This window comes from Neovison vison, chromosome 12 (genome assembly GCF_020171115.1).
Source record: "Neovison vison isolate M4711 chromosome 12, ASM_NN_V1, whole genome shotgun sequence".
Lineage (NCBI taxonomy): Eukaryota > Metazoa > Chordata > Mammalia > Carnivora > Mustelidae > Neogale > Neogale vison.
The window spans coordinates 99,266,680-99,285,383 of record NC_058102.1 but is presented as its reverse complement, the minus strand read 5'-3'; the positions used below and the strand labels follow the sequence as shown (position 1 = coordinate 99,285,383).

The following is an 18,704-nucleotide window of genomic DNA, read 5'->3' as shown; positions in this document are numbered from 1 at the left end:
GAATCCAAAAATCGCCAGCAAATTAAATCCAGACTAGTGAATTCTAGGCCCAATAAACATCCTATGCCGTTTCTGACAGCTCCTGGACCAAATTGGCTGCTTTAATCATTAGTTTGCAGAAGAAACCACAGGACTGTTTATTTTGTGAGCTAACAAAATTAACACAGGTAGGCCTTGGTCTACAGTGAGTGCTGCTCCCACTCAAAAAGGTCAGACCTTTTGTGATTTTGTGATTTCTATTTGATTCCTTTGTTGAGTTGTATTCAAGCAGCTAATTCTTTGCAATGAGACTCACAACCCTGCTTGTTTTCCCTAAACTAGGTAGGAGTTCTGGTTTATAAGTGTAGTGTAATAGTTTTGTTCTGTCATCACCCAAACAAATGAAATCTAAATGGTTTTGTTTTTTTCCAGTAGTGAGACTATTAAATAACCTTAAGTTGGTTTGAGGTATTGACTGATACACAAATAACTAGAATTAGTGGCATATTGGGTGTTTTTTTTCCCTCCCTCAATACATTATCACCCTCTTCAGAGGAAATGGTCTAGGTATTCACTTAAGATCACACAGCTAGAAGCAGAAATACCATTGTCCCTGGGCTATCCTGAAACCATTTTTAGGGCCTGCAACTAAATAAACAGTTCTGCTTCTTTTAGGAGAGAACCCTGTGTTGTGTGAGTATCATGAAAGAAGGCATTCCACAGGAGTCCACTCTCCCTTATCTGTTACTCCCAAAAATGCTACATTTGAAATTATCAGTGTCCTTCATCCAAGCCCTTATCTATACCAGATACCCAATCCCTCTCCCTGCAAGACAGATTTAGAACCAAACCAAACCTGAAAAAAACAACCAACCAACCAACCAAAACAAAAATACAAAAATGCACAGATAATCCAAACAAACAACAACAAAAAAAAACTTGGTCTGGAGAGATTATGAGGTTTCCTTGTAAGGGTCAACTAAACCAGAGGCTAGCAGAGCCTTGCGTGTTTCAGAAATCTAAGTTCTTATACACACATTCCAGGAGAGTCAGCAGGGCCATCACACATTAAAGGTTTGAAGCTTAATCAAATTTTACACATAGGTGGAAAGCCTATCTCTTCTCCACAAATACACTGTTCCTCTCCTCCATTCCAATCTTCACTCCTACATAATCTACACTTGGTTTGACAGCTAGCACAATTTCTAGCTGGAATGTGGGAGAGACGAAAGAAAAGAAACCTACTCTAGGTTGGAAATATGCAGGGAGCAAGGTGTTCTAAAGATTCTAAACAAGAATGGGGTGTTTTCCTATCTAAATGCTATCAACGTCTTGAAGACTCTGGATAAGATGTACTGATCAAAAAAGGACCATTCCTATAAATTTTAAAAGAATCTATGTGTAACACAAATACATAGTTACTTTTTCCAACCCAAGTTTCTTGCCTGCTTTAGCTGGATCCTTAAGATAACTTTAAATAATTATGCTTCATTAATGTGAAATGGGATGTGATTTCTGATCTTGGGGCTGCAGGTACTTAACCAAACTATCAAGCTATCTATATTGATGCTTTATTTGAAACAGTTCTGAGTTTGAGGGTTCTTTTCTTGCATCAAATGAGTGAAGACTCAAAGCAGGGAAGAAAAAAAAAAGGTACTTGTCAGTTTGAAAGTCACAGACAGTTTATCTTTCTATAATTAGATTAGGAGGAAAAACCATGAAGAACCCATTGGTGGCAGGAAGAAGCAAGAGTCTTCTAGGGTCTGGCATCTGCAAGGAAATGAGAGAAAAAAAAGTTCTTAGTTCCTTTCAGTGATAAAAACACCAACCACATCTGATAATAGGCCATATAACTACAACCCGATTAACATCTATTAGTCAGCTGAAGAATCTGACATTGCTTATTGCAGAACAGCAAGTACCTTCTGACGCTTAGCTCTTCAGTACCACTAAGAAACTTGTTAATTGAATCAAAAACATTCTACAAAAAGATCACTGTACAATCCCGTGTCACCAGTTTTCACCACTGAGAAGAAAATCAGGACTATCCATACAATTGACTTCTCCAGACAACTGTGGATTAATTTCAGCTAACGTATATTGATCTTTTTCTCTTCTCATATGCTCTATCTACTCATTAATTCAGTAACATTTTTTGAGCTGTTACAACACACATTAGGGGAATAAAAATTAATATGATATCACCTGCTTTAAGACATTTATCTAGTAAAAAGTAGATTTGTTGATAAAAACACAATGAGATAAAGCATATCAAGTGCAAGGTGAACAAACCCTCTTCATGTATGTGCATTCAAGAAAATCTCCACCAACACTTAAGTTCCTTAAGGGGATAAATCCTATATTCTATTTCTTTTGTGTCTTTCCAAAGAAGCTAGAGAATTCTATAACAACTGGCATTCAAAAAATGATACTTTATTTTTATTAAGAGGATAAAAAATTCTGTGGCTGTTTAAGGACTGTTCCCTAACCTAGGATCATTTTTCTCTACTGATTCCTCAGAGATTATACAGGAAAATACATTTTTAGCATGTAAGGGGTTTTGATTCCTCAGAGATTATACAGGAAAATACATTTTTAGCATGTAAGGGGTTTAATAGTGAAAAGTTCCCAAGGAGAGAAGATGTCTAGTCTTAGGTATTAGAGATAGAAGCTTCTCCTAGGCTTTCACTTTTATTTTTTTTAAAAGATTTGAGAGAGAGAGAGACACCATGCGCACATATGCGAGTGGGGACAGGGCAAAGGGAGAAGGAAGCTGCCTTCTCGCTGAGCAGAGAGCCCGATGTGGGGCTTGATCCCAGAAACCTGAGATCATGACCTGGGCCCAAATCAAGAGCTGGCTGCTTAACTGACTGAGCCATCCAGGTGCCCCTAGAATATTTATTTCTTGTAATCTCTACACCCAATGTCGGGCTCAAACTCACGACCCCAGGATTAAGAGTTGCATGCTTTCCTGAGTGAGCCAGCAAGATGCCCCCAGACCGTTTGTATTAGGTAGTAATCCGTACTATATGAGAACCAAGCATCTTGGGCAGTGTGTTGGAGAAGGATTCAAAGTTCACCATTTATCCAGGTGCTGTGTGCTTTCCTGACACACCCCAGTGCTGTCCTGTCTCTTTCCATTCTGGGGCCAAATCCCATTTTCTGGTTCTTATGTATTTAACAATTTTACAAAATATACCAAGAAAAATGGCTAGCACCTAGAAGCAACCCATAAATATCATCGTCCATAGTTAAGGGGTATTTGGTTTTAGAATCGCTTTTCTGCTTCCCACCAGGAGAAACATCAGTTTAGGTATAAAATGAACCCTAACTCACAGGAGATCCATCTGCTTCACTGTCCAGAGGAAGTGAATGAACTGGAAGGCAAGAGGCCAATTACTCACTCCTTAAATAAATATTCACAGGGGGCTTACTATCTGCAAGACAGTGAGGACATAGTCTCTTTCCTAGCCTAACAATATTCCTTTTGGCAGGAGCAATACGGCTGAGCAACCTCAGCTAAAAAAGCATTGGAAGAATCAAATTTGGTTCTTCCATAGTCACATAGGGTTACCTCAAGGAAAGGTTTCATCTTTAGAAAGTGAAAGATTTTAGTCTCTTCATACAGATTTTGTAAGATCGTGCGAAATCAAATATTCAGATAAGATCAACAGTGCAAGCTTCTTAGAGACCCCAAACTTTTAACTGCTCATTAAAAAGAGTATGAATTTTTTGCTGAGTGTTAAACTGTACTGCACAGGGGAAGAATTGCAAAGCAGTGAAGCACAGCTGTCTGATTAATCTCAGTCCATTAAAAAGGCATGATAGATCCAGAATGCAACTTTGATTAAAAAAAAAAAAAGAAAAAGAAAAAGGAAAAAGGCAGTGTGTACTAACGTTAGGGAAAACAACTTGGCATGTTAACAGAATTCTAATTTAACCAGTAAATGCCTATTCATTAGAGCCATAACAGAAGCTATATACTTAAAAAACACAGGCACACACAAAGCTTTAATTTGATACCATAATCTGAAAGAAAATTGGACCCAAATTGCTTTATGTCCAGTTAAATCTTGCTACTATCTGAAGAGATAGTGAAATAAAACTGAAACACTTACTTGATGAGATATTCAGTTACTGTGCATTTCCATCTATGGAGTAGAAATATTTCAAAATAAATACACCATGACAATTGAAATTCACTCCTTCCCCTATTCTTACTAAACACAAATGACTTATTCTTGGGGTACACTGAATTACAATATAAAAGTGAAAGAATTTAAAATTAGTGATTGGATTCTGTTCAAGAGCATGGAAAAGAATACTTTATTACCTATCAAGCCTTTAGGCATATGATTTGGTGATCTCATTTTTAGGGAAATTCAAGTACCCAAAGGAAAATATTTTATTTTTTTAAAAAGATTTTATTTATTTATTTGGCAGACACAGATCACAAGTAGGCAGAGGGGCAGGTTAGTGGGGGGAGAAAGCAGGCTCCCCGCTGAGCAGAGAGCCTGATGTGGGGCTCGATCCCAGGACCCTGGGATTGTGACCTGAGCTGAAGGCAGAGGCTTAACCCACTGAGCCACCCAAGTGCCCCAAGGAAAATATTTTAAAGGAAGTCCTCTAGCCACCTAAAAAATTAGCTCAAACAGTAGCACAGACTGAATCAAGGGAATTTGCATTTGAGGGCAACATTAGGAAAGTTTGTATTAAATAAAAATGATAGTATTTTGGGTGTTCCATATGTGGGAATTTATCAGGGTGATATGATATGAATTTAGTACCTATTTCTTCAGCACAGCCTCTGATATCTAGGGAAGACATTAGAAATTTCTTATGCTAGTTTCTATAACTTGTTACTTTCATTTTCTTTCTACTCATTTCCTTTTAGCTCTCTGAAATACAATTTCTAATCCCAGTTTCTACTGATATTATACCTTGAGTGTCAGCGATGAATTCCTACTACCCATTATCAGTAGACTTTTCACTGTCTCCAAATTTACCCACGGTATTTGATGTCAGCGGCTGTCCCGGTTTGAAAATATTCTTTTGGAATTTTTTTTTGTATTTTCTTATTCATAATTTCCTGCTACTAACTGGGGCAGGGACTAGGGTGAAGTGAGTGAGGTGCTCAGAATGCAAATTCTGAGGAGGTACTCACTCTCGGGGTCATGTGAGGTAATGAGTTCACACTGAATATGTCTTTGAAGAATCAAAACCAACTGTATTCAGCACAATGAAAAGAGTAAAAGCATGTTGCCTTTATTTCACTTACTGTTTTTCCATGGCAGAACATATGGCAGAGACTTAGGAACACGCATGCCTGAAGCCAGGTTACTCTTATGTTCCACAACTATGTTGCTTGCAGGGCTGCAAAAAAAAAAGACAAATTTGCCTATGCCAGCATATCTATATTCCTCAGGCAGGCACACACAAGACAATCAAAATGTGTTTTTTGTAATTTGGGGGAAAACAGCAACCTACATTCTGAAATGTAAACACATTTCCATCAAAACATTCTTGCAATTAGAATGATTACTACTTCTCTGAAAAGCTCACTGTTTTGTACAAGCATTAAGATGGGTCTCACCATTTTCATTTTCCAGAAATTGAGATAAACAGCAATGCCATCTACTGTTCAGCTGTATGACAGGCTCATCAGCTCACTCAATAAATGTAAGAGACAAAATAAAATGCCAAGACAACCAAGCCAAAGGCAACAAATCTCACAGAATTGAGGTAAAATTAATACTGTACTATTAAAATTCATCTTTAAGTTTTTCCATCTTAGTGCACACACAAAATAAGGTACATGTACAATTACCAACTCATCTTTGGAGCTAAGAAATAAAAATTGATAAGTATTCTATTTGGGGAAAAAATGAAGTCTCGCATCTCATTCCTTTGTTTTCTGATCCATAAATATTCTCATCTCTGAATACCTGAAACTTGATCTTTTTTTTTTTTTAAAGATTTTATTTCTTTGTCAGAGAGAGAGAGAGCGTGCAAGCACACGCACAAGCAGGCAGAGGTGGAGAGAGAAGCAGGCTCCCTCCAAGCAAGGAGCCTGATTCGGCACTTGATCCTAGGACCCTGGGATCATGACATGAGCCGAAGGCAGCAGCTTAACTGACTGAGCCACCCAGGCATCCCTGAAACTTTATCTTTTAAGGTTTGAAGATGAAGTAGTAATGAGAAATCTCATAGATTTAAGTTAGATAGAGGGGTGCCCGGGGGGGCTCAGTCGGTTATGTGGTTAAGTATCTGACTCTTGATCTCAGATCAGGTTTTGATCTCCGGCTTATGAGTTCAAGCCCCACACTTAGATACAAAATCAGAGGAGATGCATTTTCTTCCCTACCCAATAGGTACTCTGGCTTGCCCAATTTCAAATTAAGAACTTTTAAGTTTATTTTTCCTTAGACACTAATTACTCAGAGAGGTGTCGTTGGAGAATATTTTCCAAAGCATTAAAATAGTGCCAACTCAGCAAAAAACCCAACTTAGACATAAGAATGTCTGGTGCCACTGTCTCCCTTGCTAGACTGTAAACTAGTATTTCTGTGTTCCCACGGGGATTAACACAAACCATGTGGCCTTTTTATGAATCGAGGAATAAAGAAAAAAAAATAACCCATCAAAACTATCTAAGTTACCACCAAGTAACATCATTAACAAAGAAACCAAACCATGCTTTGGTGGCTTCTTTTGGTACCAGAGCACTTAGATTTTGGGAGGCAGTGCTGGGAATGAGCCTATTTCATTTACCTGTTGTTGCCACAGTAGTTGGCTGTGCCCCAGACAAATGGGGTGCTGGTCTGTTCCCACAGATCTGCCAAAGAAAGCAAGACATAGTTTGTGGCATCCCTAGGTAAATCACCAGTTTATGCTAGTTGAATCTGTAAGTTGGGAAATAATACACCTAAGCTTAGAGAAGCAAGTAAAAATTGATCAAGTACCCTGCCGAAGTGACACAGTAGCAGGAATTGAAGGATATAAATGCAAGCAACATAAATAATAAACGTGCCCAGTAACAACCAAACACAGATGGTACAACACAATTTATGGAAAAAGGCAGTTGTAAAGAAGTGCTTTTTCCAATCGAGAGGGATAGGCTGTTCCACATGCCTGCACAGTGATACAAATGTGCTCATTTGGGGGCCCAATAAAAATAATAAGGCGTTCTGAACATGGGATGCTCATAAAAAAGGAAAATCTTCCTTCTGCCTAAACTAAATGACTTGAGATTTAGACATTGTGAAAAATAAGATGTAGGTACAATCCACCTTTATCCCAATCTTCATCGCAAGGAGGGCACTGCCATGTGCTCTCAGCCAGAGTCTCTTGTCCAAGGTTCCTGGTTTGGTTGACTGCAAGATAATAAAGATTCTGATGTAAGAAGGGGACATCGTAAGGTTATTATTTTTAAAGGGGTTAAGTGGTTTAAAAGCTTTCAGGGTAGCCTAATAGGTCTTTGTTTCTGAAAAATGGATGCTATGAAAGCTAAACAGAGGTCTTATCCCCTTGCTGACAGAAGAAAAAGCAGAAACAAGGATGTTTACCATATTTACGGCAAAAAAGGATTTTTATTTTTAGATAAATTGGTAAGATGGATCAGGTTGTTCAGAAGAGAAAGCAGTCTGATAAACACAGCCTGACAACCTTTTACGGATGAGATAAAATACTCAAGGGCAGAAAGGTACTATTCTTCTGAAATGATGAAAGCCAAAAATCAAGCTGACAACGCAGTGTAATACAAATCGGAAGGGGCTAACATGTAGGATGGAAACCTTTCAGCTAGTCTTACCAACATCCTGCTCAATACAACTTTTATCATCACAGCTTGAGATATGATGACTGATTTCGGCCCGAGGAACCTGGTGACGAGCATTGAAGGGACAAGTAGCCAATTTGTTTGCGACATCAGGATGATTCTGTGGAAAAAATTAAGGGGTCTGTCAATTCTTTGATTCTCTTCAGATTCAAAGGGAGTGGCCTAGCCTTACTCTATAAATGACTCCCCTAAAATCTCGCAATAAACTTGCCGCTTAACTGTGGTAGGTAAACTCATGGTAGAAAATTAAGAGGGAATGAATTATTTCTCACTTACACAGACTGTACAGATGACCTCAAACTCATCAAAATGTAAGCTTCTTTCTTATTATGTTCATAGAGACTGACAACACAGATACTGAGTTTACAGTGACTTTTATAAGGAAGTAAATAGTGAATTTAAAATTGGTTATTTATTTTAAGATTTTATTTACTTATTTGACAGAGAGAGGGACAGTGAGAGAGGGAACACAAGCAGGAGGAGTAGGAGAGGGAGAAGGGATCTTGACCTGAGCTGAAGGCAGCAGGCACTTAATGACTGAGCCAGCCAGGCACCCCAGGATTGGGTATTTGAACGACATTTCTCAGGGTCCCAAGACTGGCAGAGCAGCCTGTAATGGTGGAACTCTTTGGATGTCTCTGAAGGGTGATATTCAGGAAACAGTAACAAGGAAACCTACTCTTAGTCCGTACTGCAGTCCAGCCCTGCTACCGCCACGCAACAGTGCTGGCAAACAGCTGTGGGGAGGGAGCCCTAGAAGAAGCTGGCTGAGGAGTTTTCAGATTAACACAGGGATACTTATTTAAAGGAATGGTGCCTGAAATGGTGCTGTGGAAAATTTGACATTTATTTCAACTATTTCATTAAGGAAAAGCCCAAATGGGAAAGGCTACTTGCTGATCAAGTTCTTTACTTTAAGACAAAACAAAAAAACCCAAAGTGCTTAATATCACCCAAATCCTACAGGAAGCATATCAGGTATTAAGAAGTTGATTTATTAGAAGGAACAAAACATTTATCATAAATTATACTCAAAAGAGTAAAAATAATGTGAAGTGGGAGGACGCTAAGAAAAAACAGAGGATGAAGAAAATTATGAGGGCAGTTACCTTCATGATTTTCATAAGGGATACTGAGCTTTCCATTGCAGAGAGTTTTGCGGTCAAAGATTAAGAGGTTTAGAAGAGGGGAGTGAAAGGGGTGCCTGGGTGGCTCAACTGGTTAAGCATCTGACTCCTGATTTCAGCTAAGGTCATGATCTCATAGTCCTGAGATGAAGCCCTGGGTTGGGCTCTGAGCTGGGCATGGTGACTACCTAAGATTCTCTTTCTCTCTCCTTCTCCCTCTGCTCCTCCCCCTCTCCCCCCGAAGTGCGCATGCTTTCTTGCTCCCTCAACAAAGGAAAAAAGTGAGTTAAAGAAAATGTCTTTTTATTGCTTGGTTTTCTTTCCCAACCTTTGTCCTTGGGGACATGTTTGCAATCCTAGGGGAAGAAGTTGTGGTGGGATCTGGGGGCCCACATTATCCAGGTGCAAATTTAAGGGATCTTTGCTCTAGAGATTTAAAAGAGCTGGAGAAATGATCAACAATGGCATCATAATCCTGTCATTAGGACTGCAAAAGAACACACTTTAAAGGATGTTAATGCATACATGAATTATATGCAGTTTGGATTAAATACCAAAAATGCTGTCCAAGCATAAATCCTGCAGACCTTTGGCCTTTCTATCTGACATCTGTATTCTAACAATCCTTACAAAGTGCCTCAGTTAGTCTGCCAGCTTTAAAGTAGTTTATGTCATCTAAGACTACAAAAGGGTGACCAGAAAAAAAAAAAAAAACCACAACTCTGCTTAGTTGTCTCCCACCCCCACCAAAAGATGCTTCAACTAAAGACTGAAACTTGGGGCGCCTGGGTGGCTCAGTGGGTTAAGCCGCTGCCTTCGGCTCAGGTCATGATCTCAGGGTCCTGGGATCGAGTCCCGCATCGGGCTCTCTGCTCGGCGGGGAGCCTGCTTCCCTCTCTCTCTCTCTCTCTGCCTGCCTCTCTGTCTACTTGTGATCTCTGTCAAATAAACAAATAAAATCTTAAAAAAAAAATAAAGACTGAAACTTGGAGAAACCATTATTTTTAGGAATAATCTAACCTCTAGCTGCTCAACTTCTCTAAAAATTCCAAACAAAAATAAAGATAAATGTATTATGGCACTCAACCCTTATCAGGACAACGAACACATCGAATTCACAAGGCAAAAGGGATTTCTCATGCTAGCCAACATTACTGTTTCCTCTGTTTTATAAAGTGTGAGAAGAGTATATAGAGGACGTTCTGTCACTAGTTAGGTAGAAAAAAACAGAAACAAGAAAACACGTATGTACCCAAAGAAATGGACTCATTTCTATAAATTTGGCATTTAACACAGAAGTGTTAATGCCCAAACCAAGTCCGGCATTAAATTAAAACATTTTTGCTAAAATTATATGATACTGTCAAAATTTGGCTTTTTAAAAGAACTCAAGGCAAATTATGAAAATAATGTCTTACCTTTCTGCACTTGATGAGATGATAAGGAAACCTGCAGGCCCTGATCTGGTGGTTTTTATCATAGGGGCATTGTAATAGCTTTTCAGGGTCCAGGGAATCGACTGAAAGAGAGAAAGGAAGGATAAACATACAGCTTAAGCTTTAAGCCTTTGTAAAACCACTGTATTCCAGGCACACTGGATTTTTCAACAGAGTCTACAAGAATAGAACAAGACAGTCTTCACAACAACTTGGAATTTAAAAAAAAAAAAAGGGTGACTAAACATTTAAACATGAAAACATAACTCCAAGATAAAACTGTATTACCAACAAATCTTCCTAAGTACAGCAAAACAAGCTATCATGGGATAGGATCTTGGCTCATATTTAGTTGTATATAAATTCGTTTTACACTAAAGGTAACCAAAAATGAAAAGAACAGTAAAGTTACATGAAATGATATCCTCTTTTTCTTCCTAGAAGTGCTAATTCAGGGTCATTCTTATCTCTAGCTAGCCTAACCAAAGCCTCTCAACCAGTATGCTAAGGTTAGAATGGATGGTGTGCCCATATATTGATGCAGGCTACCTCTGCACACATGCCTCCTGTCCCCACCAGTCATTTCTAGGGCAAGTTAAGGGCAATTAATCCTCTTTGCCAGCATTCTTGCCTATTTACTAGTATGTTATGACATGAAAAAAGATCAGTTATAAGCTCTACGGAAGCTTGATAGATGATTTCTTTTTCATCTGTCTGCTTGGACTTATTACTGTAAGTAGTTCTTGATCTTGATTATGCTCGATACCTCTCAAAAGAAACCAATACCTTGATCAGATAGGGTGGTTTTATTTTTCATAGTTTGGCACACAGAGGAGGAAAAAAATCAGAGAATTCTTTAATCTAGTGATTATCAAGTTAGATGAAAAAATAATCTGTAAAAACAGAATGTGCTAAGTTTAAGATAACTGCAGACATATGGGGATGCTCTGTGAAGGAAAGCCTCTAACCTAGATTATTCTACTTAAAACTTCCCTTAGAAGACTATACTTTCAGAAATCATCTCTATAGTTACTAAACAAGTTTCTCTAAATGTGTAAAGCTACACGTAGGCTTTACAAATTTTAGCAAGCTTGATTAAGAAAGGGAAATTAAATGGTTAAACACATTCTCAATATATTATGGGGACAAAAGGTGACCTAATAAAATGCTGTTACCATCATTGAAGGCAAAGATAAAAATGAAATAAGATAAACAATTCACATTTGATAAGGAGCTTATAAACCAGGAGACTGCTATGAGAATCAGAAGCCAGTGGGGAATTGAAACAGACAGTTTCACTGGAGGAGTGGTAAACATGGAATAAATTGCTAACCATGATCGTGATGCAAATGAGCCAGAAAGGTGATCTGAAGGACAGAATGAATAGGAAGGAAAAGTCTTAGAGGACAAGCAAGTTTATTATGCCAACCAGGCTCATCCTGACCAGCAATTTTTTTCACATTTCTGAAGCTTCAGGACACCCAGGGACAGTTTACAGATACAATTCTTATTACTTTCCCTTCATTTAATCCTTTCCATCACGAGCAAATGTTAGGCCATGTCAGCAGCTGACAGACTAGACATACCTTATGATTCATACACATTATGCTGCCCATACAGTGACATATATCACAGTTGGTAATGATGACTTCCTACCATAATGTTTTATTTCTTGGCCTCTGGTAACTTAAGTTAGCTCTAAACTGTTTTTCTAGATTAAAAAAATTTTATTTTATTTTTAATTAAAAGTTTTTAATGGTGGCAAAAATATACATAACATATAACTTAATGTCTTAATTAATTTTAAGTGCATAGTTTGACAGTGTTAAGTATAGTCACATTGTTACGCAACCAGTTTCCAGACTTTTTCATCTTGCAAACCTGAAACTCAATATCCATTAAGCAATAATTCCCCATTCTCTCCTCTCCCCAATCCCTGGCAACCACTAATTCCACTTCTTGTTTCTATGAGTCTATTTCAGATACTTTATGTAAGTAAAATCACAGTGTAGGTATTTTTTTGACTGACTTATTTCATTTAGCATAATGTTCTCAAGGTTCAACCATATTGTAGCATGTGACAGGATTTCCTGTACCTATTTTGCTATTTGTTTTCTTTAAGTTTTTATTTATATTTTTTAGTAATCTCCACCTCCAGTGTAGGGCTTGATCTCATGACCCTGAGATCAAGAGTTGTATCTGCCTTCAACTGAGCCAGCCAGGTGCCTGCCTTTTTTTTTTTTTTTTAAAAAAACTTCATATATCTTGGAGCTCCTTCTATGTCAGGATATAAAAAGAATATTAAAAAAACAAACAAACCAAAACCCCCAAACCAAACCAAACAGGAATACTTCAGTGCTGCATATGGATGTGCCATGGATTCTTTTTCTTTTTTTTTAGATTTTATTTGAGAATAAGAGAGAGAGAGAGAGAGAGTATCAGAGGGGAGAGGGTCAGAGGGAAAAGCAGACTCCCCACTGAGCAGGGAGCCCGATGCAGGACTTGATCCTGGGACTCCAGGATCATGACCAGAGCTGAAGGCAATTGCTTAACCAACTGAGCCACCCAGGTGCCCATGTGCCATGGATTCTTAATAATTTCTCTTACTGATGGACATTTAGAGGTCATTTCCAGTTTTTTACTCTTATATAAAATGCTGTGACTAACAATCCGGTAAATGCTTGTGTTCTAGGAGTATTTCTCTTGGGCAGATACCCAAAAGCACTGCATTGAGGTCTATGTGCATTTAAAGTAACAAATACTTTGTATTTGTAATAAATACTATCAAACTGCTCATCACAAATTCTATCTGGCTTTTTGGGAATACAACTTAATTGCGGAAATAGAGTAGGCCCTATGGACAAGCTCTCTCCAAAACCACAGACTCAGACGTTTCTCACACCTTGATAGGGCCTGAAACCCAGGGGGAGAAATGGAGGAAACTTCATAGAAATAGGAAAGGAGACCTGACAAAAGTTTCATCAGGTAAGAGGTACAGTCCCAAACAGAAGCTGGAGAGCTTTAGATCAGATTAAGATTATAGTTGAAGGACGCCTGGGTGGCTCAGTTGGTTAGGCAACTGCCTTCAGCTCAGGTCATGATCCCGGAAGTGCTCAGATCGAGTCCCCCACGAGGCTCCCAGCTCTGCAGGGAGTCTGCTTCTCCCTCTGACCTTCTCCCATCTCATGTTCTCTCTCTCTCTCTCAAATAAATAAATAAAATCTTAAAAAAAATATTATAGTTTAAGGTCAATTTGGGAAGAAGGTCAAGTATATCCTAAGGTAGTATTAAATTACTTGGGGACTGTGTTAAAATGCAGATTCTGATTCAAAAGGTCTGGGACCGGGCCCAGAGATTGTGCATTTCTAACAACTTCTAGGTGATATTTTTCTAAGAAAAAAAATTATGGCTGAAAAAAGTAAAGAATGAGAGACATAAAGAGGAGTTGTTGCTTTCTAATTTAATGGAGTAGTAAACTTCTAGGAATAAATATAAATCTACCTATGTCACATGGAATTCCAGGTTTACATTAAAGTATCTTTTTAAAAATTTTTTAAAGATATTTTTTATTTATTTGACAGAGAGAGAGAGAGAGCGAGAGAGAGGTCACAAGTAGGCAGAGAGCAGGCAGAGAGGGGGAAGCAGGCTCCCTGCTGAGCAGAGTGCCCGATGCGGGGCTCGATCCGAGGACCGTGGGATCATGACCTGAGCCGAAGGCAGAGGCTTTAACCCACTGAGCCACCCAGGTACCCCCATTAAAGTGTCTTTTTAAAATATTTTGCCTATTGGGACACCTGGGTGGCTCAGTTTGTTAAGCGGCTGCCTTCGGCTCAGGTCGTGATCCCAGAGTCCTGGGATCGAGTTCCACATCCGGCTCCTGGCTCAGCAGAGAGCTTGCTTCTCCCTCCCATTCTGCCTACTGCTCTCCCTGCTTGTACTAGCCCTCTCTGTTAAATGAATAAATAAAACCTTAAAAAACAAAACAAAACAAAACAAAACATTTTTCCTATGTATTTGAGAGAGAGAGTGAGAGAGCACACAAGCAAGGAAAGGTGTCACCCTCGACCCGCAAGGACGACAAGAAGCCCCGGTTCTGGTGTATCTTCTCTCTCTCTATTTCCGCAAGTCTACACACTTATATACGTTTACATGACCAATCAGTGAGCAGGGTGACCAATAAGGGGCCAAACAATGGGGAGAGCCAATGAGAGTCCTGTTACTATGCTGATTAAATTTGAAACAGCCAATGACTATGTCCTCCTTTAGGCGGGCTTCACCAGAAAGTTCGTTGTTTACTTGCAGCATATTTTGCTGGCAGTGAGCCAAGCGCCATCTTGTAATGGTGGGGACTTTCCCGGCCAGAGGCGGTCCCCGACAAAAAGGGGCAGAGGGAGAAGCAGGCTCCCCACCAAGCAGAGAGCCCCATACAGGGCTCAATCCCAGGATTCCAGGATCATGACCCAAGCTGAAGGCAGACACCTAACCGACTAAGCCATCCAGGTGGCCTACATTAATATATCTTAAGAAAAACTAAGGAGGTAGGGGAGGGAGCCCTAAGGCAGACCAAGGAGAATCAGTCTTCTAGATCAATGATTCTCAAAGTGTGGTCCTCAGATCAGTAGCCTCAACTGAGAACATGTTAGAATTGCAAATTCCTGAGCCCCAGACCTTCTAAATCAGAAATTCTGGGCGTAAGCAACAACAACAACAAAACACACAAAAAACCCCAAACCAACCAACGAACCAACCAAACAAATTCTGGGTTAAGTCCAGCAAGCTAGTTTTAACAAACTCCCCAGGTGATCTTGCTGCATGCTCAAATTTGAGAATCTCTGATGTAGATATTTAATGAAGACTATTTCCATATAAATATCGGTGATTAAGATTCTTTGAAGGTAGAATGGAACTAAAAAATACTCTTTAGTTGGAACTTATTAACTCCAAAGAGACTCTGAACAATACAGCAAAGTAAGAAACAAAGTAGGCCCTGTTGTCAAGTTTCATCCACGCACTGATGCCGTTGTTCCTTAAACTTGGTCAGGATCTAGAACCCATAGTGCCTTACGGTATCCAGTGTGGCACTGCTTATGAATAACGTGTGACTCTCTCCCTAACTATGTCACTTGGACAAATCAGTTAACCCAGGTTCTGTTTTCTCAGATGTAAAATCCAAACATTAAATGAAATGATTTTTTCAGTCTCTTTTGTTTCTACATTTATATGATTCTAGATGCTAGCTTCCTTCTGACTTCTTGGGCCATCTAAGATTCCTGGATCACTTGAGAAATAAGAACTCTTCATAGGATTTCTTTAACCCCAAGAACTCAATGTATATCAGCATTATTATGAATATCATATTGTCCCTCATAATAGAAAACAGAGGTTATAGTTACTATACCCTTGTCTTCAATAGGAGAAACTAAAGTTCTAAGAAATTATGTTTCATTTAATAAAAATACAGTTTAACACAGATGACCCAGCTGTAGCCTTTTCAAAGACTGATAGATTTCAAGTGTCTTATTTCAAATTTGGGAACTTCTCTACCACCACACAGACAACCTCAGCAGTTCACCGAGAAATGTGAATCTTTCCAAACACACCCTAAGAGTCTTGTCAGACATAAAACTATATGTAAGGAATTTAACTTATTTTCTAAAAACAGTAAGAAGTACATACTGTAAGTTTCTTCCATGTTGGAAATGAAGAAGCTGAATCCAAGCACTGAGTGGGGAAAAAAAAAAGCAGTGGGTCAGTAAATAGGACTACTAATTTAAAGTGTATTCTGCTTCGCTCTCTGACCTTCTCCTCGCTCATTCTCTGTCTCTCTCTCTCAAATTAAAAAAAAAAAAAAAAAAAAGTGTATTCAGGTGATAAGATAGTGTACTTTAAGTGCCATTACAACAACCTGTCACTGTTTACCATCCATTAGGGTTGGTATTTAACATTAAAGGGGCCAAGTCAAGACCACAAGAGTACTACTATTTAAACTTCAGGATAAACATAGGAATAAGGTACTGTTTTAAAGCTCTCCTCTGAAGTTCTTAAAAACACAGGATGGGCAGGCTGCCAGTCTTGCTCTCTCCTGGCACCTGGGAATGCTGGAAGTCTAGGTCCACCAGTATGCACTTAGTCCATCCAATAAGCCCAGAGACATTGCTAGCTTACTATTTTTTGAAAAAAGATTTTATTTATTCATTTGAGAGAGAAAGAGAGTGAGAGCGTGAGCAGTGGGGAGTAGGGAGTGGGAGAAGGAGACTCCCCGCTGAGCAGGGAGCTTGCTGTGGGGGCCCCATGCCAGGACTCTTAGATCATAACCTGAGCTGAAGGTAGTCACCTTATTGAACCACCCAGGTACTCCTAGCTTACTAGTTCTATGACTTCTTTAAATATGATCAGGAAGTGTCACACTTACTCCAGTGATGCTTCACCTCCCCTCTCCTCCACCAATCCCATATACAAAAATGGACAGACTTTATGATCAGGAAGTGTCACACTTACTCCAGTGATGCTTCACCTCCCCTCTCCTCCACCAATCCCATATACAAAAATGGACAGACTTTAGGTTAAATCTCTCCAGTTAGTAGTCACTCCCTCTAAGCACTGAGGGAAAACTTCTGATTGTTAGGACTTAACGACTATCCATTTTATGGATAATACAGTAATAAAAGAACAAGTCTGTAACAGAAATGTGGAAGATAAAAGACAAGAAATGATCCTGTAGTTTGAATCCTCTTCTACCGAAGATCTCCCCCAATTTAGCACTGTGATTAAATAAACTAAATCATTATGGGAAAAAACTGCATTTATGTAAGACCATTCTCATAGGAAACTTCTGAAAATTAGCTAGGCTTACAGTTGTTGTCTCTAGGGCAAGCTCTCCTTTGGCCCATCTTACAGTTCCACACCCCTTCCCCCCATTCTATGACATAAGCAGCCCTGGAATCTGCGGTAGGAAATACAAGTGATCAGCTGGAACTCTAGTTTGGTAATTTGCCACACAGCCTATTTGTTTAATAACATTTACTAACGAAACTGCTGTAAAAAAATTTTTTTTTCATGTCTGGATTAAGAAATTCTAACTTTCCTTTTGACAACTTTTACTTATACTTTATACTTATTCATTAACTATAAGATGTTTGGAAGGAAGAACCAAGTATTATGTTCCCTGATTTTAAGGTATTTATAGAGGAACAATCAGCACGAGATTCAGCAACTTACGGAAAGCCAGCCTGAACTCTGGGGGCAAAACGACTAATTACAGTAGATTCAGGGTACTGAAATCCACAGCTTTATCATCATTTAGCCGTGTCCACTTAAGTATCTTCCGTACCAAACTGTTAACAGGCGATTCTTTACCTTTTCCCTAGTACTAGACCGCGGTGAAACGGATAAATTACGCGATGCAGTCAAGTTTGGGGGCTGGATGTAGTCTGAAGCAACTGGTTAAACTCTTAACAGAGCTGGGGTCTTGGTAAAACAATCCTTTTTCTTACTTCAAACAAAACAATCAGGAGATTTAAGCAATGGGACTAAACAGGAGGTGGGGAAGGTGGTTAACTTAAAACAATGTACACAGAGGAGGCAGGGAGGCCCTCGAGGGGGCAGGCGGTGGCTGGACCACCCGTAGCAGAGCTGAGAACCCACAAGGCCCAAGGCTACAGGCTGGCGGAAAGGGAAGACATCAGGTGGTGAAGGTATCCCAGAACCCTAAAGGTGAGTGTTTGTGGAGGCCCCAAGCCAGGCGGGGACGTCTTTCTTACCTCGGTCGAGACACGTTCTCTCCACAGCCGCTTTCTCCCCGCATCCGCGCCCCAGCAACGCTCACTTCCGCCCCTGACGTTAGGGGGTGGGGCCCCCACTTCCTATGACGCTGGTCTAGGCTCCGCGGGAGCCAAGGAGACCCTCCCTCCCAGGGCTTCCCGGGCTGCGGCGCCTTGGCCAGTTCTCACTCTTCCCGCTCCACTTCCTCGGGCCATTCTCCTATTTCAGCCCCTGCTTGTGGGGTCTCCGGAATGATAGTGGCCTTGCGTGGGTGGAACTCACCCAAAGCCTGCCTTGGGCTTTGTGTCGGCCATCTTAGGAAAGAGAATGAGGGCTTAGATACGGGCACCGCGCAGGGGAAGGGGACTGGCTGGTGTCGGCTGCTGGTTGGGAGGAAGCCTTGTTTGTGGAAGTTGTCTAGCCAAAATAACCAAGGAGGGAAAGCTAGTTTTCGTTTAGCAAACACTGTAGAATCTTAAAATCCAATCGTCAGTAGTAGTAAGAATGCTTGGAGGAAGGATGCCTTAGTTAGATTAAAGGGAGTCCGAGTTGAGGAGAGAGCTC

At 39.8% G+C, this 18,704-nt stretch overlaps 1 protein-coding gene across 1 annotated transcript; it reads right to left on the bottom strand.

The window, feature by feature from the left end:
• Positions 1-1,643: 1,643 nt before the first annotated feature.
• GTSF1 (gametocyte specific factor 1) lies at positions 1,644-18,199 on the bottom strand. Its single transcript, XM_044227233.1, has 9 exons — positions 18,140-18,199; positions 16,056-16,100; positions 10,362-10,462; positions 7,790-7,916; positions 7,269-7,352; positions 6,751-6,814; positions 5,258-5,352; positions 4,098-4,130; positions 1,644-1,749 (listed from the first exon to the last, which is right to left on the bottom strand). Exons 2-8 carry the CDS (start codon positions 16,069-16,071, stop codon positions 4,114-4,116), a joined length of 504 nt encoding a protein of 167 aa, XP_044083168.1. The 5' UTR covers positions 16,072-16,100; positions 18,140-18,199; the 3' UTR covers positions 1,644-1,749; positions 4,098-4,113.
• Between the last annotated feature and the right edge of the window lie 505 nt (positions 18,200-18,704).

Excerpts from the sequence above, each read along its gene's own strand:
- GTSF1 (XM_044227233.1), bottom strand. Across the intron at positions 7,917-10,361 it reads ATCTCATCAAGTGCAGAAAG|AATCATCCTGATGTCGCAAA; the intron begins GTAAGACATTAT and ends TTTTTTCCACAG. Across the intron at positions 7,353-7,789 it reads TTGTATTGAGCAGGATGTTG|TCAACCAAACCAGGAACCTT; the intron begins GTAAGACTAGCT and ends ATTATCTTGCAG.